Below are 24,304 nucleotides of genomic sequence, written 5' to 3'. Positions count from 1 at the left end.
CCTGTGTTCCGTGCAATCAGTGGATTTCTTGAGTAGGTAAGGAATATAGGGGTGGGCCCTTATTAATTATCCTTGAACTAATCAAATGGTTATCAAAATGGAAGTAAAAATATCTTCAAAAAGCTACTCTTCAACAAGAATAAGAAAGCTCCATTGGCTAAAATTCATTTATAACCCAAAGAAGAAGTCATATATCATACAGTTTAAACTTAAATTGTGGTTCACTTCATTTTTAGTAAGAATTTTAAGATAATAATTTGATAACAAGGATCCAATTATTACAGTGGAACCTTATTTCCCAAGTCCTGTGGTTACATGGTTCAGGCTGAAGACCAATTAAGAGACAAGAGATATACAGGAAATAAAGCATTCCTAATGCACATAACTAAGATGGGGCATATTTCAGGGGTACAAATATCAACAGTTGGCTATATCCATACAGAAACAAAAATAAGGTTAAATCTCTGTCTCTACAGACCATGCTGCCCTTAAATCTAACCTAGTTTATATATTCTCATGCACATATTCAACAAGATACTGCAACAAAATAATCTTTATTTAAAATTGTCTGATAAATGATTTTAAAGAAGACAAAACTGGCTAGAAATAGTTCAGGTACTTCAAAGAACTGGTATTCTTTTAAAACTCAGGCTACTGTCAAACCTTGAATTATGTATTGTAATTCCTAGAAGTAATGCCCCTGGAAACCAAACCAATGGGAATGACATTACAGCACTAGTCAGAGCTGATTGGTCTGCAGGGTAATGTCAGTATCAGAAGTAACGCCCTGAACAGAAAGAAAAGGCAGATCCAGGAATGATGGGAAAACTTGGTGCCCCCTGTCCTCGGTGTACATTGACTATTTTTGCATACCAGTGGGTATCATGGTGAGTTTAGTACTTTGATATTGTACTCAACTCTCTCTGGTAACAATTTATTTCACATCTGCTTTTTATATTTAATAAAAAAATTATAAATAAATGAAAAAAATTAAAAAAAGAAAGAGCTCGTAGGACTCATATAAAGTTTTGGATTCACAACCCTTGAAGCTGGCTCCATTTACCCACAGAATAGGTCCCGCATGGGCTGTGGCACTCTATATTTCCCTCCCATGGCCTTGCAAGCTGCGTAAGCCACAGGTTGGGGACACCGCTTGCTAGACTGAAGTTATTCGATTTCCATGGCCCATTCAATCCTTGACTGCCAACTAGTTCTGCTGCTGTGTTGGCACCTAAGTTAACAGAATTCCTCTCTCCTCATTATATCTTTTAGCAAAAAATTAGTCACATAGCATAGCTTTTTAAAATGAAAAGGCCACCTTAATTACCTATGATACTTGAGAGCTTAATTTATTATACATTGTTTTAAGACTCTTCATTCACAAATGAAGTCATTTTACCTAAATACATTTCAACATATAGTACATAATATATAATGGTTTATTGTATCTGATGGTAACAAATGCTTCCTAACTAGAAATTCAACAGGAAGAAAATACTACTTTGTTTCTAGTTTCACAGGGTATATAGTATCCATGGAATATGATTGCTCAGCAGTTTTCTTCATTGCAAAAGTGTGTTAAAAGACCTCTTAAATGTCCCATTCCATGAAAAGAACCATTAGACAGCAATAAACAGAGCTGTGAGAGTTCACAGGCTTTTATAACTGAGTCAAAGAGAGGTTTGTTCACTAGAGTTTCTGTCTCTGGTGAGCAGCTCACTGCAACTCCATTAATAACTTGCATTATTTTATTTGCATGCTTTAGCTGTCTTGAAGATCTTAAATTGTTATCTTCTGCAATCCAGGTGCATGCCATATGGCGTTTGTGCAACTAAAAGTGAAGGGGTCTATTCTCGTCTCGATGTGTGGGGAATCCCTGAACACCAAGAGAAGAACATATCCTTAAGGGTTAAAGGAGGGAACACATTTTTACTTGATTACAGGGCTTAAGGAAGTGACTTATATTTGCTATAAAGAATGTAAAGCACACGAGCTGTATGTTGTCTTTGGATCCTTGGAATGGCTAGTGTTGAAGCTTTGTGGTGCCATAGAATAGTACATTTATCCCTGACAAGCTAGTTACAAGTAATGCAAAGGTAATATTTTGTTTGCCATAATGGAAGGCAAATCTCCTTTCCCTTCATTCATGGAATCTACATGCTTTTCTAGTGTTAATCAAATTATATTGGTGGAGAGGTGCTTTGGCTGGTTAGATTTGCTAGGACTGCAATCCACAACATACACAAGCTTATACTATTTTACACACTTTATATTATTTTAAAAGTATCTTTAAGAAAGTTGCTTGATTTGCGAGATGGCACAGTGTTTTTAAAAAATGGTGTAATGTATAGATACTAATCTTCCTCTCTAGTGCCTTTGTACAGCACATTCAAGTAGATTTATGACAGAGCGTTACATTCATTGCACTTTCTCAAAGGAGTAAGAGTGCTACTTGCATATCAACTTTCATCTTTTCCTAAATAATCAAATCCAAATAGCCCTTTGAGACTGCTTATGCCTCTCACTAACTAAACAATCAGTGTTTTCATTAACTCTGGAGTTGAAAAGTGGTGAAAAGGAGATTCTCACCCTGTCTGATGAGGGTGGGCTTTTTACAAATGTGTGGGGCTATCTATGAAAAAAATAAATTCCGGGTCTCTTTAGCAACCAAATGTCTGTTTAATATCCCATTAATAACCCTGAGAAGCAATTTCCAGCTAGCAAATTAAATCTGTTTTGCAATCTGTTTCACTATAGTTGCCATTTAAGACAGCAGAATGAGTCTGCATCGCTATCAGTTTGTCCTATGAAAAGTTTTATCTTCCAACGAATTTATGACAGTATCATTTTCTGTATCCAGCTCAGAGGCTAGATGGCTACAAATGTGAATGTTCAGATTTTGAGCTCTTATGCTTCAGTGTAACTGAAATTGCACCAGATTAAGCCGCTTTCCATATAAACCACCAATAAACACAGGCTCTAACAGTACAGGATTTACAAATAAGTAGGAATAAAATAAGACTATGCAAAATGGACACTGCACAGCAACTTTCTGGCTTTATCCTAGGCAGATATTTGTTGGAAAACAGAGAGAGCAATCTTGCAGAAGCATATCACTTACAAAGCTAACTTACCTTGCATTAATGAGGTACTGTGCTAAGCTGATGTTTGCCGGGGAGCCTGTGATTGTAACTTGTCGTTCTGCAGAGCCTTCTGTGGCATTAGCAATCTTGATCTGCGCTCCTGACATCTGCCTGATTTCATTTATCTTACTGCCTTGTCTGCCAATAATGCAGCCTATTAACTGGAGTGGGACAAAGACTGAAATTAGTGCCACAGACACAAGCAAAAACCATTTAACTGCAACTTGTCGTATTGATCGAAATGTGGTTACTAAGGTCTCTCGATATCAAAACAAAAGATTTTTGCTGTGCTGTTTGGAATGAATAGCTAGCAGCGTCTATGGGCTTAATGGTCAAGCTCCTATAGTTAAAGCATTGTCATTTGTAGGTGGTTATGTATTAACTCAGTATCACAGGCAATTTAGCCATCCAATACATCAGAGAATACTGGCATATTGTAATGCTACAGAATACAAAGTAGAGCCCAGTTTGAATTTCCAGTGAAAATATCAAGAGATGCAACATAACTGACAAATCAGACAGACTGAAAGCTCTATTATTGTGTCTGTGCCTCAGTCTGAAGAAGAGCTCTGTGTAGTTCGAAACACAGAACCTCACTCACTAGGTCTTTCTAGCTTGCTTGACAGTCCTAAACTTTATTGACCAAATTCTGCCCTCCTTTACAGCGGTTTCTTTCCATTAAAGACAATGGGACTTATAACCATGTAGCGGAATGCAGAACTGGGCCTAAGGCGAGATGACACTTTCGTCACAACTTGATCCTTGATTTTATTTGCAAAATGTAAGTCAGGATTCTGCATGTGTTCCTATGCCCCATTTTATCCTTCAGTAAAATTGTACTGGGTCTATTACAGGAGTGGGCAGGTGAGGGTCTGTGGCCTGCAACGTGCAGGAGGTCAGACTAAATGCTCACAATGGTCCCTTCTTAGCCTTAAAGTCAACTGGCAAAATACATTGCATATTGTTTCAAAGACTGCTTGAAAGTTCTTGGTGAGCTACAAATGTTAATACTAGTATTATTTATTTATATTATGGCAGTGTCTAGGAACCCCAATCCAGGGTTAGGGCCCCACAGTGCTAGGCATTGACCAGATAAATCACAAAGAATACAGTCCCTGCCCCAGAGAGTTCACAGGCTAGATGGCCAGTTAGGCCACAATAGAAGGACAAAACAGATAAATAGGGTTGGGAGGAGTGGGAGGATGAGGCAAATAAATGTAGGAGATTTCCCGTTCCATAGTCTGAGGGTCTGTTTCCACTTTGTGTGTTAATTTTAGGAATTTTTCCTTTTCTAAGGAAGGATCAGTGAGAAAGTTGTGGTGAGGCAACTTTGGCTGACCCTTGAGTCCTCAGATTTCCTTAACCCTGGTCAACCAAGTTGTAGGCCTGAGCATGGTACTGGCTGCTACAGCTGATCGTGTCCTAGCCACAAAGATAAAAAGATTTTTAAATCTGTTAGCGGTAGAGTAGTCAAAACACAATAAAAATGTGTGTAAAAACTCTGATTTCTGTTAACATTTAAAAAAAATGTAACCAGCTCTAGTCAGCAGGGTTTGTTACAGTGACTGTGCCCTGTCAAAGCAGTGGAGTTGTTCTGGAGTGTTCTCAGATGGTAGCTGCCCTGAGGGGTTCATGCATGGTACCATGAGGTTTATTTGATCACCTCTCTTATTCAATGTGTTCATGAGGCCACTTGGAAGGGGACACCAAAGACACCCAACTATATGCTGTTATCATGCCTGACTCAGCTGGTAGAGTGGAACCAATAGCCTAATACCTAAATGAGTTTGGGGCTTGAATGATTGTGACTCAATCCAGATAAATTGGAGATAATGTTGGTGGAAGCATCCAGAAGCGCTGGTGGCACTTTAATCAAGACCATGACTGAGAAATTGTGACCACCATCTGTGACCCAGATGAACAACTTAAGAGCATTGCTAGACCTGGGCTGCTCCTGGATGCCCAAGAAGTGGTGGGGGCCAAGAACACTTTTTAATTTGTGCTTGGCAAGGAGAGGGTCACCTTTCAATTCCTGTGTGGAGCTTTCCACACTTATCCTTTGTCACCTTAACCCTGCCTTGCTGTAATACACTCTGCATGGAGCCACGAGACCAATCAAACACTGAAGCTAGTTCAGAATATGGCTGTCCCCTGGGAGCACATTATGCTGGGGCTATGGGATTAATCTAGCTTAGGTATTTATATGGTGCGCATTACCATAGCATTGGAGTGTATGATCTGCATGGACTGCCAATACACTTCCGGGAATTTTAGGGGTTGGTTTTAATCTATGCACTTTAAATGGTTTGGGATCAGGTGATCTGAGAGACTGCCTCTCCTCCTCAAGTCATTTTGATGGTGTAATACTGGTGTAAAACCAGCGTGACGCAATGGTGAGCCAGGCCCTTTGCATTTTGTCTGCCTCACTCTTAGAGTGACCAGATGTCCCGATTTTATAGGGACAGTCCTGATTTTTGGGTCTTTTTCTTACATAGGCTCCTATTACCCCCCACCCCATCCCAATTTTTCACACTTGCTGTCTGGTCACCCTACTCACTCTGAGAAGGAGTCGTATGAAATTATATCCAAACCGATGCTCTTTTTTCAAGACAAATCTTTCTAACACTACTGACTGGCCCACTCAGGAGACGCCATCTCTCGTTTTGTAGATTGTGGCACAGCAGGATTTGGCAGATCCTACTGGGTCCCTTGTGACAGAGGTAGGTCCATTAAACACTGAAAGTGACAGCACTGTATGAAGTGTTGTATGTTCTACAGTTACAGCTTCTGAAAACTCTCGGCCAATACAATTAGAGGATGAGCAGTACAGGAGTCTAACATTTTTCTTTAGCAGGACCATTGGAACTGCTTTGACACTGACGTTCATGAGGTCTTCCAATGTATCATGGGCCTGATTCTCCTCTGATTTACAATAGTGTAATGCAGGTGTGACTCCACCAAAACCCATGTAGTTATACTGATGTAAATCAGAGGAGAGTCATGCACCCGCTCGTTCTTAATTGTCTGTCCAAGTCCATGGCAAAATTCCTATGACATCAATGGGAGCGGAATCGAGCCAGGACCATAAAATTCTAGCGGATGGGACCATGAGGACTGATTTTTAGCTCACACCAGTTTAACTCTATTGATGACAAGTGGAATTACTCCTGATTTACACCATGTGAGTTCAGATTCAGCCCTGTGTCTTTCTTCGTGTTTGTATAGTGCTGAGCACACGGGCAGTGCTTAATAACAAAGACAATCTATCACACAGAAAGAGAGAGTATGCCAGTTAGACTTTAAACTATGGCCTTCTAGTGTGAGTTTTCTGCCTGTTTGGCTCTTTATGTCCCTCACTGCTGCATTCTCTCTCTATGGCACTGGGAATAGCCAGATGTTTAGTCTGTAGTTTATTACAAGGCCCCTACTGTAAAGCGTTGGCTCGTCATGGTGGTGCGTGGCTTGCGGGTTGTTTGAATATTTCACTTCTAGATAAAACTGGATTCCATTTATAATAGTGCTAGCAAAAGGTACTGAGTAGGCAGCATCTGAGACTGAAGTTTTCTGCTTATCCCCAGTACAGGTACTGCCAACTCAAGCTTCCCAATGCTGCCTCATCAGTTTACCTCCACTGGCCTGGTGGGAGTAGCTTCAAGGGTGAAAGAGGAGTGTGGGCTCAGCCCATTGAATCCTTGGCCTCTCTCCTGGGACTGCCAACAAGGCTGGACCCAAGACTGAGACTCATTTAATAATGACCACTGAACAACTGTCAGATGGGAACAACTGTCATCCAATACCAGTCTGAACCACTGACCAAAGGTGAAAAGACATCTCCCATCCCACTGAGCCACTTATTCCCTTCCTTTACATTTAAAGGAAGTTTCAGTCCATGTAAGAATTGATTTATTGTGTAACAAATGGAATTGTTTCTGTTACATGTTATATTGGATGTGTCTGACATTCCCAGGATATCACAGGTAGCTGTGGCTTAACATGTTACCCTGATGTAAATCCAGGTATAACTGAGCGTAGAACTTGGTCTATGATGTTCTCTTCAAAGGAGACTCTCTAATTGTTTTTCATAAATACTTAGTTTATTTCCTTCTCATTATTTTCAATCTCTTTTATTTTTTCTTCTTCTTTCACTATTGCATAAGTACCTTGTTATATGCCTCAGAAGGGCTGCCATAGTGGGATTTATTTATGCATTTTTATTTAGAAAAGGGGCTGCATGAGGGACAGTGTAGTCTAGTTGAAGTCACGATCTCCTGATATCTGATCACAGCTCTCTCACAGACTTATTGTAGGACCTTGGACACGATGCTTGACTACTCTGTGCCTGTTAAAAAGCAGCAGTAATATTTAACATCTCTCCTCTCCCCTCCCAAGGGTAATGCACAATCTGGCTCATAGTGATTTCACAGACTTCATAAACAGACATAAAGAAAATTGGTAGGCCAAATTTTGAGACAACACCACTGTTATTGTCATTTCTGTGCAGACCTAAACTACCAATGAAAAATATAATGTGCACCAGCTTAATTGAAAGTACATAGCTTTATAGAGGGCCCAGTTCTGTCCCACCCTCTTACTAACGTTGAGATTAGCATCTTACTCTGGGGCACATTTTCATATCTTTTCTCATACTGTATAGTTACTTGCTTCACAAGTGGTCCCATTGATTATCCACAGGGAAATAAAAACTTCCCAGTGGCTTTTATGGAGATGGTGTTGAATTTTATTGTAAGACACCCTTATGGTGCTTATGTGATGAGCTTCCCAATTAGTTATTTGAAAGGAAGGAGTCATTATTCCTCTAGACTACAGAAGGCTGGCCCATCAAGTTGTCATTTCCAATTCAGCTGGATTTACAGGCCTATTTATATTTATAGAGAGCATTGATCAGATTTGCGGCATTTTATTTTCAAAGCATTCTGCTGTTTTGGGGGGGTTTGCTTTCTGTTCATTGTTCTCTCTTTTTTTTTTTAAAGGGGGGAAGGTGATTTTTATCTTGCTGACCAATGTTTTTTTCGCAGTGCCAGGTGTTTTAAGACTGTGATCCATCTATGCCAGCTCCATTGTACCCCACTTCCACCACCTTCTCCATCCCCCCACCTAGCTATCACCACTCTACCATTATATGCCAAGATGTACATCACAAGTGGATGGAAGACAGCTGGCTGGCTGAAACTACATGCAAACCAGATGGAGGTAATACAGGTGGGATGAAGGAAATATTTTGAAGAATTACCCATCATCAGAGTATCTCCTGCTATTGGGGGTATCTGCCCTCAGATAATCAAGTCACACTGTAGCCTAGGAGTTCTTTTGGACTCCTTGGTATTTCTGGACACTAAAATAGCTATCACTGCCAAAACATGCTTTCTTTCATCTGTGACTGGAAGAAGGCTGGGTCCCTACTGTTGGACAATGACATGGTCAGAGTGCTCCATGCCTTTGTGACTTCCAGGTCGAATTAATGCAACTCTCCATATTTGGGAATGAGTGCAGCAACCTTAGAATAGGTCCAGATCATCTCAAATGTATTAACCTGCTTCCTGAGCAGCACTGACTGCTGACAGACCTATCACCTGGAGTTCTGTTCCCCATACTGCCTCCATGCAAAAGAACTGGTTAGTTTTAAGACAACAGTGCTCATCTTTAATCCCTCCACAGGAGTACACCACGTTACCTACAGAAGTGCCTCTTGGGCAGGGATCACAACTTTCCTTATGGACAATGACGCTGTCAACCTCAAGGGTCAACTTGTGAGTGTAGAGGACACAGTTTTCTTGACAATTGATTCAGGCTGATTGAATTCCCTTCTGGAGAAGGTGGGAATAACCAGATACCTCACCACCTTCAGAATGAAATGCGTAACTACCTGAAATGGGGAAGAGGAGACACGCACATACACACATTTAAATGGCCTCCGAGGGAGATGGGAGAAATATAGTCCACTTTATTAGTTTTGTTTCAGAAATGCCCAGATACTACAATGGTGGGCCCCTACTAAAAATCTAGATGGATAGAACTTCCAAATTCACAGTCTGGATAGGGAGTTTGATTTTATGGCATGGTGCCATTTACTTTAGTAATTAGTTTTAATTATCATTTGGAGGTATGTAAAAAGCTGTGAGGTCTGAGCTATAGTCACCATTAATAACAGAGAAATTATTTTATAACTGCCTCAACTCAATTACTGAAGAAAGAATAAATAGGATTTACTATGACACAAACAAATATGAATTGTAAACAGGTATTAACTTATGCTTAAGCCTACAATTTTTTCACAGAGGTCACGGACGTCATGGAATCTGTGACTTCCAGCTACCTCTGTGAATTCAGCCCTGTCGGCTGGAAGCTGCAGGGTGGGGGCGGGGGGACCCTGCAGCTCCCCATGGCTGTGGGTGCTGGGGGCCCCGGAGCTCCCAGCCGCCACGGGTAGTGGGGTCACCCTGCAGCTCCAATCTGCTGTGGGAGGCGGGGACACAGCTCCCAGCCGCCGTGAGTTGTGGGGACCCCAGAGCTCCTGGCCGTGTGGAGGGCAGGGGACCTGGGAGCTCCCAGCTACTGCGAGTGGCGGAGGCTGCCCACAGCTCTGAGCTGCTATGGGCGGCGGGCCCCACCTCTGCAGCTCCCGGCTGATGCAGGCGGCGAGGCTGCAGCTCCTGGCCGCCTCGGGCAGCGGGGGCTCCCCTGCAGCTCTGAGCTGCCATGGACGGCGGGGCCACAGTTCCTGGCCGCCGTGGGGGACAGGGGACCCAGGAGTGCTGAGTTGCCATGTAACTGGGAGTCCTTCAAAGCTCTAGGCCACCATGGTTGGCGGGGGTACCCCGGAACTCCCAGCTGGGGGACTCTGGAGCTCCGAGCCCCCACAGGTGGTGGGGGCTCCCCAGAGCTTGGAGCAGCCCCTGCAGCTTCCCAACCTCTGCTGGCAGTGGGGGGACCCTGCAGCTGGGCTCCCCATTTTGTCAGGAATATTTTTAGTAAAAGTCACGGACAGGTCACCAGCTTCCGTGAATTTTGCTTTATTGCCCATAACCTGTCCATGACTTTTACTAAAAACTATCCCGACAAAATCTTAGCCTTACTTATGCTTTCCTTGGGCCAAACCCTAAGGTCTTTACTTAGTTTGTATTTGGTGTTGGCTTAGGCAAATTCCTACTGTGTTTGAATCAGTGGGAATCTGTCTGATCAAGGACTGAGTAATAACTCAGACTTACCCTTCTGGGTTTATTTTTATTTAAATCATATACTGTTTGTCTTTGGTAATTCAAGAGCATGTGTAAGTACAGTGGTCTCGATTCTCTTCTCATTTCCACTGGTATCTTACATCCACTTTGCAAAGAGGTCAATGACTCCTCAAGGAGTCAATTAAAAAAATCAATTAATCAATTAATTTCCTTGGCTGCTTGTCAAGATGACAAATATCAACCCTGATTTTCTGTTTGGAGCAATAATCAGTATTGCCAAGCAGCAGCAATAGCAGAAAGTATTGAAGCTGACACTTTATTTTTTTCTTAATGTTACTAGCGCAGCCTCTTGAGGGATATGCTGGTCACCAAATATATAATGAACTCAGAATAAGTGACTTTTTGCGAGTAATTTAGACAATACCAACAAAAATCAATTTTGATGGATGAGCTAAAAGCAGACAGACTTTAATTACTGAAGGCCAGATCATCACTTCTACTGAGGGGACCTACTGTGGGTGCAATTCCCTCTAGCCACAAGGAAAGGGGGTGAGGAATCAACCCACCTTGGGCCCCTATAGTTGTCCCTCCATGGGGAAAGTGGGGTGTTGGGGCAGGGACAAGAAGGTTGGAGCCATTTAGAATTTTCATCATCCCTCTTAGTGGGAGGGATTGTGCGGGCAATATTGTGGGGGAGGGGAGGAGCCTCTCGGTCAGGTAGATCCCCTGGATGTTCCAGATGCACACAGGCAGTAGTTGCTCGCCATGCACTCCCACTCCCCTCCCCTCCTTCCCCCTACAGGAATTGTGCTGCCATTGGGCGACTCCCCCTCTGGCTGCTCAGTGGCAAACACAACTAGGACTTGGTGGGACTTAAGGCTGTTTTAAGCAGCATTCACTCCCTCCCGGATTATTGCATGCAACCCTAGGGTATGTCTGTGCTACAGCGGCATGGCTAAGGGGTTGCAGCTACGCCACTGTAGGGTAGATGCATCCCTCCATTGACATAGATAGTTCACCTCTCCAAAAGGCGGTAGCTAGGTTGACAGAAAAATTCTTCCTTTGACACAGAGGCATCTACACTGGGGGTCAGGATGACCTAACTACGTCACACAGGGTGTAGACCAGCCCTAGGATCTACCCAGGAAATGTTGCTGTCAAGAGTTATCCTCCCCCACCCCCTCACTCTACTGCCTTCCCACCCCAAGTAAATTCCCCAGCCACTAGAGAGGATGAAGTCCTCAAATCAACATGAGATGAGTCTCACCGGGTTCTCAGCGCCCTCTGGCAAGTTCCTCTCCAAGAGAGGGTTGTTTGACTATTTATTACATATTAAAAAAAAATCACCCAACCCCAACAGTTGACAAACCAAGCGTCAGAATCCAGCCTAACTCAGGTTTTTGGTCTGTCCGGTTTGTGAGCTCCCCCTGCTCACCCGCAATGTGTGTGAGACAATAACAGGTTGAAAACTGAACCGTAACCATGTACAGAGTGTGCACAAACCACATGCAGGGCCTGGGCTCCCCAACTCCCATGCCCCATTGGCCAGAGCTCCCTGGCTCCCACCAACTCCCCCATTCGCTCACTGACCCCCACCAGGCTCCTGCAGCCTCCTCCCTTCCCCCTCCACTCAAGAAGGCTCCCCTGCTTCTCCTTAGTAGGGTCGTGAAGGCCCCCCATTCCCATAAACTGCTCAGACAGCCTCTCCCTGTCTCCAGCCTGCAGGGGAGGGGCTTGGTGGTGAGGGAATGAAGCTTTGGCTAGTGAGCTCAGAATGGGTGCAGCTCCAGGCCTATCGAGAAAAATTTGGGGCCCTGGTATACCGTGTTCACTGGGTCCCCTCCCAACTCAAGCTCAGCGGGGGCCCGAACAATTGTCCCTCCTTTCCATCAGCCCTAGGTTGCTCTGGTCAGTTGTGCCTGCTCCAGGACTCTGCCTGCTGAGAACATACACCCTTCTGTACTGCAGTCAGCTGCTCTGGCTGCCAGAAACACAAATAGCCAAAATTCCTGAGCTGCCTGTATTTTATCATGAGAATCCCCCCCAAAATTGTACCACTTCTCGGGCTGGCTGCACTGCACACACACCTGCACATATGCAGCGTACCGAGTCCATTTAGCACTTCTATTAATATACAGTTGAATTTAATGCTAGGAACCAACCCAAAATATTATTCCATTTTCTTAGCTGTAGCATTCCTGCCGGCTATTTCTATGCCTAAACCCATTTCGTCCTCAGGGATCCCTTTTAAAAAGGTGGCGGTGAGACTGGGCTTGACTTAACTTACAATGGGCTTGATTTTAAACTGACATATGCTGGCTTGTTTTACTAGATCTTGAAAAATCTGCTATTGCAGGAGGATTTTTCAAATAATGCAGTGATGCACATTTGCATGTCAGAGGTTAGTGCTGAGTCAGTGTGTATTACAGTTGTGAGGCTAGGAACAGATTCTCTCTGTTGCAAAAGGGACACAGGGCCAAAGTCTGCTCTCGCTTTCATCAGCTCTGAAGTAAATGGAGTTACTCTGGATTTACAGTGCTGTGAGCAAGAGTAGAATTTGGCAATGAGCTTCCTCAAACCTGCACTGTAAGGACAAATATGGTGCTCTCATAAAATTCTGAACAAACAATAAACTAGATGATAAAACATATTAGCAGGGTGTCCTCCTACTAATGCAAAGCTTGCCAGATCTCAGGTACTTGGGAAAGGAGACGCCTTTTTCCTATTAACTCTGATTTGTTTTCTCCTCTTCTTTCTATAAATCACTGCCACTGAGATTAAGAGAGTTTATGTGATGTTATAAGTATCTGGTAAGTAATGTAATTGTTATTTGTGATCCCATTCATGCTTGAAAGCTTCTTTTACTGGAGGGGATATCTTCAATTTTCTGTGTCATTCATTTATAATGAAAGTTGATAAGACCTAGAGCTGACGGCAAATATTTGAAGGTTTTTTCTATGGCAGGCAAAGAATCAATTGGAAATGTTAAGGGGACGTCTAAAGTTCCAGCACCTTGTAGGGTAGGGGGAGGACTGTTGCAGGTGAGGGCTAGGTAGCCCAATCATATCCCATTTGGAGTTCCCAGAGTGTTGCTCCAGTTTTTAACCTCTCTTTTTAAAAGCAATGTTGTTTACATTGCACGTTTATATAGTTTAAGTACATTTTGTGCTCATGAAAGACACTGAATTGACAGCCTTGGAGACAAAGGTCCTCTGACTAGTCCAGAACGATATGGCACAAGCAAGTTACAGTGCAGTTTCCCCAAACTAGCTGGCCTATGTGTTCTCAGTCCTAACCTGGAGGAACTTCCCCATAGAATATGGAGGTTGTTCATTTTCCAAGTCCATTCAGTTCTTGGTGTTTTTACTGGGACTGTTAATCAGGGTGCCACCTGTGATGCAAACACCTATTCCTTAGTTACTAACTCCACTTAGGGCGCCAACCATCCAGTGATTGATAATTAGGGCTCTCGATTCATCACAGTTAAAAATTAATCGTGATTAATCGCACTGTTAAACAATAGAATACCAATTGAAATGTATTAAATATTTTGGATGTTTTTCTACATTTTCGAATATATTGATTTCAATTACAACACAGAATACAAAGTGTACAGTGCTCACTTTATATAATTTTTATTACAAATATTTGCACTGTAAAATGATAAAATAAATAGTATTTTTCAATTCACCTCATACAAGTACTGCAGTGCAATCTCTTTATCGTGAAAGTGCAACTTACAAATGTACATTTTTTTGTTACATAACTACACTCAAAAACAAAACAATGTAAAACTTTAAAGCCTACAAGTCCACTCAGTCCTACTTCTTGTCCAGCCAATCACTAAGAGAAACAGGAGATAATGCTGCCTGCTTCTTATTTACGTCACCTGAAAGCAGGAGCGCCGCCAGCTTTTTTGCTGCCCTAGGCGGCGGAAGGTCCCGCCCCCAAAATACTGCCGACGACCAGGGCGCCCGAAGATCCGGCCGCCGCGGTCACCGCCCCCCAAATGTTAGCACTAATGGGTTGCGCCGGCCCTGCCTGAAAGTGAGAACAGCTGTTCGCATGTCACTTTTGTAGCTGGCATTGCAAGGTATTTACGTGCCTGATATGCTAAACATTTGTATGCCCCTTCATGCTTTGGCCACCATTCCAGAGAACATGCTTCCATGCTGATGACGCTCGTTAAAAAAATGTGTTAATTAAATTTGTGACTGAACTCCTTGGGAGAGAATTGTATGTCTCCCATATATTTAATGTTATAGCAGTCTTGGATGATGACCCAGCATGTTGTTCATTTTAAGAACACTTTCAGTGCAGATTTAACAAAACACAAAGAAGGTACCAATGTGAGATTTCTAAAGATAGCTATAGCACTCAAGATTTAAGAATCTGAAGTGCCTTCCAAAATCTGATTGGGACGGGATGTGGAGCATGCTTTCAGAAGTCTTAAAAGAGCAATACTCTGATGCGGAAACTACAGAATCCAAACCACCAAAAAAGAAAATCAACCTTCTGCTGGTGGCATTGACTCAGATGATGAAAATGAACATGTGTTGGTCTGCACTGCTTTGGATCGTTATCGAGCAGAACCCGTCATCACCTTGGACGCATGTCCTCTGGAATGGTAGTTGAAGCATGAAGGGACATATGAATCTTTAGCGCATCTGGCACGTAAACATCTTGCAACGCCGGTGTGATGGTGCACTCCATATGATGTTATTAAAATATGCTAATGCGTGTGAATATAATGTAACTGGAATATGCTTCATGCAAAAGGTCTCTTGTAAGGTATCATTACAAAGCTTATAATCTACTGAATATGGTCACCCAATTTGTATAAATGTATCATTCTTGTATCTGAAACTAGAAATATGAAATATAACTCTGAGGGCCTATTGTAATTATGCAAAGTGTGGGCCATTAATGGTGGCTTGGAATCTTGATGGCTCCCATTAACCAGGACAATTGGTTGTAAATGGCTCTGTTTACTTGTAAGTTTTCCTGTATACCTGTGTGCTGGCAAGTGGGTAATGAAGTCTTACAGTGACATGTGATCATGTCACCTGAACTGGAATCCATCTTTTAACCTGGTGCTTTTCCATTTAGGAGGAGGGGTGGGAACCCAGAAAGGGACAAAGGATTCTCACCTTGTGCAAAAGATATATAAGGGGGTGGAACAGAACAAAAGGGGTTGCAGTCATGAGAAATCCCTTAGCTACCACCTGAGCTGGAACAAGGACTGTACCAGGGGAAAGGATTGGGCCCAGACTAGAAGGAGACCAGTCTGTCAAAGAAGCTTATTGGAACATCTCTGAGGGTGAGATTTACCTGCATTGTTTCCTACTGTACTAGGCTTAGACGTGCATGTTTCTGTTCTATTTGGTTTGGTAATTTACTTTGTTCTGTCTGTTATTACTTGGAACCACTTAAATCCTACTTTTTGTGTTTAATAAAATCATTTTTACTTATTAATTAACCCAGAGTAAGTATTAATACCTGGAAGGGGGTGGGGGGACAGCTGTGCATAAGCTTTATACAGGGTAAAACGGATTTATTTGGGATTTGGACCCCATTGGGAGTTGGGTATCTGCATGCTGGAGACAGGAGCACTTCTTAAGCTGTTTTCAGTTAAGCCTGCAGCTTGTGGGGGACATGGTTCAGATTTGGATCTGTGTTTGCAGCAGGCAAATGTGTCTGGCTCAAACAAGGTAAGGCACTGAAGTCTCAAGCTGGCAGGGAAAACAGGCTCAGAGGTAGTCTAGGCACATCAGGCGGCTGTTCCCAAAGGGGTTTCTGTGACCCAACCCATCACAGCCGGCTACAACAGTGCCATACAAATGACTGTTCTCACTTTCAGGTGACATTGTAAACAAGAAGCGGGCAGCATTATCTCCTGTAAATGTAAACAAACTTGTTTGTCTGAGCGATTGGCTGAACAAGAAATAGGACTGAGTGGACCTGTAGGCTCTAAAGTTTTGCATTGTTTATTTCTGAATGCAGGTATTTTTTGTACCTAATTATACATTTGTAAGTTCAACTTTCATGATAATGAGATTGCACTACAGTACTTGTATTAAGTGAATTGAAAAATGCTATTTATTTTTACAGTGCAAATATTTATTATAAAAATAAAAATAAAGTGAGCACTGTGAACTTTGTATTTGGTGTTGTAATTGAAATCAATATATTTGAAAATGAGGAAAACATCAAAAATATTTATATTTAATATAATAATTATTGTTTAACAGCGCGATTAATCATGATTAATCGCTTGACAGTCCTATTGATAACACTTTCAGTAACAACCAACCTGGCCTTACTGGACCACGTGACCACAGGTGAAATGCTCTGTATCTCAGTCCTTGTCATTCAACAGAGCCATCCAGTCTCACTTTGTCTTCTTTTTTTATACCACTATTCTACTAACTCTCCCTAGATGTATTAATTCCTTAAGTATCCAAAACTCATTCGAGTACTGACACTAGCATAAACTGTAATTTCCCCCCCCTTTTGCCCTGCACTCTGATACTCTGTAACACAGTTCTGATAGCACAGTTTAAATTTATTTTGGTAACAAATTGATGAATTGACACAAAATGAAATATTCCACCTACAGTAGCACAAGTGAGAGAGAGAGAGAGAGAGAGACTGACTATTGGTCCACTTACATCATTTGGAATAGTAAGCTCATGGGAACTGGTTGGAGTAGTGGCATCCAATCCTATATTGAAGGGACAGAGGGGAACATGTTATGCCAATCGTTTTGAAAAAAAGGGAAGACACAACAAATGATATTTAAAAGAAGGAAAATATGAAAAAAAATAGATAAAAGAGAGTAGCAATGAAAAATACAGAACTGCTAGCAAAAGAGAAAAGAAAGCAAGAGATGCAAAAATTAAGAAGGTTGGACTGACTTTAATTTATTCTTATTTTAATTAACCTTTAACCCACCAAAATAACAAATGTCACGGCAGAGTCTACAATGCTATGAAAAGTTTATAGAAAGTGGATGGTTCCACCTATAAATAACTATGAAATGTGTTCCATATACATTAATTGCCAAAAATGAACGGATATCTGAATTTTGACCTATCTACCAGGAGCGCTGAATTACACAAAATAAAAAGTGGAAATCTACAGTAAACAAAAAGTAAAATGTGAAAAGAAAACTGATAAAATAAAGAAAAGATGGAGAAAATAAACTAGGTGAACTTAAATTGTACATGGGATTAGTGATGTTGCAGAAATGTTGGAAAGAACTTTTTTCTTTTTTTTTTTTAGGGAAATGTACAAAATACTGTAAGTTGCATACATTTGTTTTTAAATTGGGTGGACAAAAGGAAAATGCTTAGGAGAAATGCAATTAGTGCTCTAACACTCAGTATAGTTACGGAAACATACAAATCACAAATATAACAAGGAAAAGATTAAGGAGCAGCATGTTAATGACAAGTAGAAAAACACGGAAAATATAAAGCCAGGAAAGGTAATTTAATATTATTTGCTGATATTTTATCAGATACACCATGTAGAAGCAAATTATATTGTTTGTGTCATTTTTCTTTCTTCCCTTTCCAATTTTTCTGTGTATAAAGATATATTTTAAAATGTATTTTTCCCACACTAGCAAAGATGGAAAAGGAATAATTTTATTCAGAATACTTTATCTAAATGTTCATTATATTTACATTAATTTATTTACATATTGTGTATGTTTATTTTACACTGTGTATATTTGCTGAATATTGTAGTCCAAAAATCATATAAACAATTAAAATAATGAAATGATTCAGTCTCTCACAAAATTTGATGTATTTGATAAAAATGTTATTACTTGCCATACAAAATATGTACCAGTGTATAATTATTCATGTCTTGGGAAAAATCTTGAATTCCAAGCCCAATATTTACTGAAACAAAATAAAATGTACATTAAACTGATTTAATTGAAAGTTTATCTAATTTCAATCCTCTTTTCCAAACAAACAAATATACCTGACAGGCCTTAACAATTATGACCTTACTTGAGCAAAATTCCATTGCCTTCATTGGGAGTTTTGCACAATTAAGAACAGCAGAATTTGTTCCAAGGACAACAAGAATAATGGAAGCCAAAAGGAATTTTAGCGTACAAGGGATGCCTGTTTAGGCCCTCAATTGTATGTTCTAAAATTTTTAATTAATCTGTAATTATACTGTAAATATATTTTCCATTCTTAGATTTTAATTTCTCTTTGGATTTTTTCAATGCACAATACAAAAACGGAGGTCCAACAAAATTAATTTTATCCAGTACTTTAGGTAATACTAACTGGTACGTACTATGTGGTGCATAATAACTTTGCATAGGACTAACTCAAAGAAACTCAGGCTCTTTGGCTGATGGCACAAATTAAGTGGATTGTATTAAAATAAATGGAACAAACAAAGCACAAGAATTTAGTAATGACAAAAACAAACAGAGCCACAGGGAAAAAGAACAAAGATTAAGGTGTGAAAACAAAAGGATCATCGGTCATTGCCCACATTTAGTATTAAAATGATGTAATGACCATGGGAAACAAAGCTGTTAAGAAGAAGGACATCCCCAGGGGGTCATGGGTACGTACCAGGGAAACCAGGGGTGGTCTGCCCAAGGGGAGTAAAGGGGGGATGCTGCATAGCCAACTGGTGAAGCTTGGTCAACTGCAGGGCAGGATGGGAAATTAGAACTAACCAATCAAATGGAATTATTTCAGAGTAGAGAAAACCATCTTACATGTTTTAAAACTGGATTAATTAAAATTAAAATAAAGGTTTAATCATTCATTCTATTCTACTGTATAGAAAAACTGGTTAAAATGACGTCTCTATTGTTATTACATGTAATGGCTATAGTTAATATTAACTACTTTTCTGTAGAATTACATATTAAAAACTCAAATACATAGCATGCATAAAAGACAAAAAACTGTCATTTGTATCTGGGTCATTGTACTTTCTAGCAATTATTACAGAAGTTATCCAGTAACGCTAACACTTGGCTATATGGTACACTGTTAAGTACAGGCATCTACAGGCATGTCTTAATGTTAACTCTAGAAAGTAAATGCTGCCCAGAACAAATAAGAGAAAGAGAGAAAGAAGAAGGGAGTAATTTACATGCGCTGGACTCACGTCTGGATGAGGGATGGCATACTGCCCCTGAATTGTAAACGCCTGAAAATGACAAGCAAAATTAAAGATACGTATCAGTCAGATTAGACAATAAGTACTCCACTCTCATCAGGCTAGAGAGAACCTTGTGCTGTTTTCCAAATCTAATGCAAATCACATTTCATTACATGCTAAGGGAAGCTTAATTTTCTTATGCTGCTTTGACAGCCGCACAGTACAGGAAGGGCTCTGTTGTGCCTTTCAGGTACAGCCCAATGGGGGAGGTGTTGCGAGGGGCACTGCAACAGTGGGTGCTCCTCCAGGCATGGCGCCCCAGGCAGGCACATTTGGCCACATTCCACCCTCAGTGTAAGAGAGGGCAGACTGTGGCCAAATGCCTCCAGGAACTTAGGGGCAGCAAGCACTTTCCACCACAAGGGTCAAACTCCATGGGTCTGTGCGGAAGAGGATTTGGGCCCCAACTGGCTGCTGGACTTGCTTGGAGATGTCTTTGTGCTTAGCTTCAGGTGGCCCTACAAAACAATGGTTTTTTCGGCCTCCTCCATCCCTGAGGTAACGGATTCCTGTGTGTCTTTCTCACACAACTCTGCACAAGGCTGGATTAAGGATTTTGAAATGATTCGTGGGGATAGTAAAATTAATTTTCTTCTTTTACATAAAGAGCCAGATTCTCAAGTGAAACACAGCCCTTTGCTGGGCCCGCTCAAGCAGTGCAAAAAGGTTGGATTCTGTCCACAAATGGCCAGCATGGAATTCTGCTGGTACTGGATGGAGGAAGCTCCTGGGCCAGCTATCCTTTGCCACTGGCCTAAGGGGCATGTCAGGGAAGGGAGGAGATACATGATGCTGTGGCTATCCTCGCCTGCTGCCTCTATTAAATTCTACAGGATGGTTTAAAAAAAACCAACCTATACAAAAGGTTGTAATTGTCTATTACATTCTGCACGACTTTTCCAAAAGGGATAGCCCATCAAAACATTTTAATGTGTTTGTGCTTAGACAGGAGGGAAAACAGAAGGACAGATTATAATTTATAAATATTTGTACAGACAGAATCAGAAACAGGACGAGAGCTGATTAGCTTAGGTTGCAAAATGCTTATTTGACAAAAAGGTCTCTGAGAAAGAAATGACTGCTCTGAAAATTATAGAACAATTCATTTAACGGAGTTTAATTAAATGTTCCAGCTACTTATTAGAAATTTGTACACCAGCACTTCTCTCCTTGAGCAGAAACATTTCGTTTATTTTAAAGTTACTTATAAAGTCAGGCCCCAATCCTACAAATACTTATGCCTGTGAGTATCTTTATGCACACGAGTGCTATTGAATACAATGGGACTAGTCATGTGCATAGTCAGTTATGTGGAGATTTGGGCATAAAACCAGGCAGTAACGCTTTGATAAACTGTAAATTAAGGCCCTGAGCCAGAAAAACACAAAAGCACACGCTTAAGTTCCACCAAGAGCAGTGTCATTTAAGGACATGCTTAAAGCTCAGCATATGTTTAAATGCTTTGCTGAATAGGGATAGACATAAGCACATGCTTAAAGCTGAGCACATGCTTAATTGTTTTTCTGGGTCAGGACCTTATGCAGGTGTTTAACTTCAAGCATGAGAGTAGTCCCATTGATATCATGCTTAAATACTCTGCTGGATTGGGGTCTAATTCTGTGAGCAAACCATTTGGACTGAAAAGCACTACACTAAACCTTTGACCTTCTGGCCTACTTCAGCAGTGTTCAATCTGAGCTTAGCTCTATTTCAAATATAGTAGAAAGAGCACACTTCAGCAGAGGTACTGGAACCATTTGTATGGTGGGGGTGCTGAGAGCCATTGAACCAAACTGTAAACCCTGTATATGATGGAAACCACTTCAAGCCAGGGGATGTGGCAGCACCCCCAGCACCCCTAGTTCCAGCACCTTTGCACTTCAGACTGTAAAACGCTTTGGGGCAGGACTGTGTCCTCTCCATTGTTGGAACAAGCCAAGCACATTTTGGGAGTTACTGCAACAGAAATAATACATAAAAATAATTGACCAAATGCATGGAAAGAGGAAATGGTCACTTTAATTTACAAACCAGGTGTGGGATCCTGCTCCCAGTAAAGTCAATGGAAATTTTGCCACTGACTTCAATGAAAGTGGGAATGGTTGGTCCCCTGGGTCTAAAATTTGTCCTGATTTACAGCCTGTGAAGTCATTGAGGTTGAATGAAGGGTAAGTCAGGGCAAAGTCTGTCCCTGAAGAGACAATGTTGGAAGTGTGCATTTTTGGGATAGGGTAATGTACAAAAAATATGGGTAGACAAATGGGACGAAACCTTGTTTCTTTCAGACATGGGTGATGTTTTGGGATTATTTAAAAAAACAACAACCCTGCATATGCTGGATTTTAGTACGGATCTGAACTAAGAGAAAGGCAGCATTGTGTTCACCTTCCTTTCCGTTCTGCTACGTAATACGATACTGAGAAAAGCACAGAGAAGATTAAAAAAATGTTTAAAGCAGCAAAACCCCATCTCATCAAATAATAGTAGGAGTTTGATTTTTCCAGGGTAGCTTGATATGCAGAGTATAGTTAAAATAAGCAAACAAACCCCAAATCTTTCAGCTTACCCATGAAATAATTTGAAACTGAAACTGATCCTACAGGAAGGGAGAGTGACCCCATCCAGCATCTCTTCCCTGCTGATACCATTTTATTTTGTTTTCAATATTAATTTGTACTCAGGATTTCTTATTACACTATCAAAAACATAATGCATATACTGTATTTTGACACTAGAAATAAAATCCATGAGAAATCCTTTCCTTGCTAACTCCCAAGCCCACCGCTACCATTTTCTAAGGTACTGAAGAATTTGCCTAATAAGGGAGAGACTACAGGTTCAAAGGTTCACACAAAATATTAGAATCAGCTATTTTTTCTTGATTGAACTAGGTCGTGTTAAGAAAAATATAGAACACCCAGCTGTTTTCTTTGTGATTTATAAAATTAAAGATGACTAGAATTCAGCGATCTGTTACACTATATGATAAGACAGAATTTCAATTACTTATTCCAACTGTTGAGAGCATTCTAGTGCCTACTTTTAATATTCTTTTATTTGAGTAATTTGTTATTCACTGAGACAATCTTTGATGGTAATATCATTTACAGCACTGCTACCGTGCATCATTGAATATATATACATCTGCTTTAAAGGAGAACACCACACTATAAACTTAAAATATATGTCTGGAGTAACTTACTCTGTGAACTTTCACAGTCAACTGAGATCAAATTCTGGAAAAGTAATTTCAATTTAAATTCTATCAATTAAGAAAGTAGGTATCTTACTCTGAAGAAAACCAGTCAAAGTAAGAGCAGCAGACCTGGATAGCAGGAATTAATATTTAGTTAGGTTTTTTTTTTTCAAAATGTACCATAAAATACTTCAGCCAACCATGACTGTAACTGGAGAGTCAATATAAAGGACATTAACATGTTTGTAAAGTGGCTAGTTAGTGTTATCGAATAATGACATTGGGAAAACTTTTAATCCATAATGGCCTGACTTGCTCTTCGATGCACTTATGAGATGTAGCCATCAGCCTTCTTATGAACCAGCAGCTCTACAGAACCCTGAGATGCTCCAAATGGGTGCTATGGCAGCTACAGATGCCATCTGTTCTCAGATAGTTCCAAGCAAGGGGGTGATTTGACACTCTAGGACATCACTCTGAAAACAGGAAGTGGAAGGCCTCTCATTTGGCCATAACATAAGCGATCGTGGAGAAATGGTGTTCTAGGTGAACTGTTGGCACAACAGCTCACACACCATATCAGTGGCGTGTCTAGATAGTCCATTGGCTGTGTGTATTGTTGGGAGGTCAGTTTATCAACAGCTGCCTTTCTCCACATTAGGTGATGATAGGGCAAGCTGCAACGAAGCACCAGGTTAGTACGCCTATTTCAAGGCAATATCCAAAGGGAAGAACAAGACACATTGTATGGAAACACCATAGAAGGGCTAAAAGTGGGTGGGAACCATGGTCACATAGCTTGAAGAGGCAGCAAGATGTGGGGGGAACAGCCATACCTCCACCATGTAAAAAAGCAAACAACAACAAAGCTTTGGATATGGTATAAATCAGGATGTGCAGAACAGGTGGAAACTCTTCAGGACAGGGACTGTCTACTGCTCTGTTACTGTGCCTACCACAACGGGGCCCCATTCATGGTTGGGCCGTAGGCACCACTGTAAGAAATAATCGTAAAAATAAAACAGCATATAATACTTTGTGTGTTCATATTTTACCCAGGAACTCATGACTTGGCCCCATGGAAATTAAAATTATGAAAACTTGAAAATTAGTAGAGCATTTCTTGAGCAGAAGCTTTGTACTCTGTGATCACATGGTGAAAGCTGATCAATACTGTAACTTAGTTATATTGCTTTATAAAATTGATGAAACTGCAACTTAAAAAAATAATAAAAAGATTTGTTCCATTAAAGCATTTCTGATTTTGGATACCAGTTTCTTTACAACAGAACAAATTACCACCTTACTATGGAAGCTAATTTTAAATCTTGATAAAATACCAATTGTCTTATTTTTGTTCCTTTCTATTGTAGAAGATTACAGAGTTATACTCTAATTCAGAGGTTCTCAAACTGTGGTCCGTGGACCACCAGTGGTCCGCGAGCTCCATTCAGGTGTTCCGCAGATAGTTCCCTCTAAGGTGCGCGCCTCGGGGGCCGCACATGAGAGAATGAAGGGCCACTCACCTAATTAGTGGAGCTGCGCAGCTGTGGCTG

At 41.0% G+C, this 24,304-nt stretch overlaps 1 protein-coding gene across 7 annotated transcripts in view; it reads right to left on the bottom strand.

Moving 5' to 3' along the window:
• LOC112107002 (poly(rC)-binding protein 3-like) overlaps positions 1 to 24,304 on the bottom strand; it is a 457,963-nt gene that overhangs the window by 19,942 nt on the left and 413,717 nt on the right. For 6 of the 7 annotated variants that reach the window (XM_026654134.1, XM_024200517.2, XM_024200513.3 and 3 more), the window contains 4 exons: positions 19,499 to 19,540; positions 18,952 to 19,027; positions 17,011 to 17,063; positions 3,135 to 3,304 (listed from right to left, as the gene is read on the bottom strand). In XM_026654134.1, coding sequence (XP_026509919.1) covers positions 3,135 to 3,304; positions 17,011 to 17,063; positions 18,952 to 19,027; positions 19,499 to 19,540 — 341 coding nt within the window. Of the gene's footprint in view, positions 1 to 1,424; positions 1,877 to 3,134; positions 3,305 to 17,010; positions 17,064 to 18,951; positions 19,028 to 19,498; positions 19,541 to 24,304 lie in introns of those variants that run through there. The other variant, XM_024200516.2, reaches the window with a different exon arrangement.

This window comes from Terrapene carolina, unplaced genomic scaffold (assembly GCF_002925995.2).
Source record: "Terrapene carolina triunguis isolate 2854851 unplaced genomic scaffold, T_m_triunguis-2.0 Scaffold183, whole genome shotgun sequence".
Lineage (NCBI taxonomy): Eukaryota > Metazoa > Chordata > Testudines > Emydidae > Terrapene > Terrapene triunguis.
This window is presented reverse-complemented; position numbering and strand designations above follow the sequence as displayed.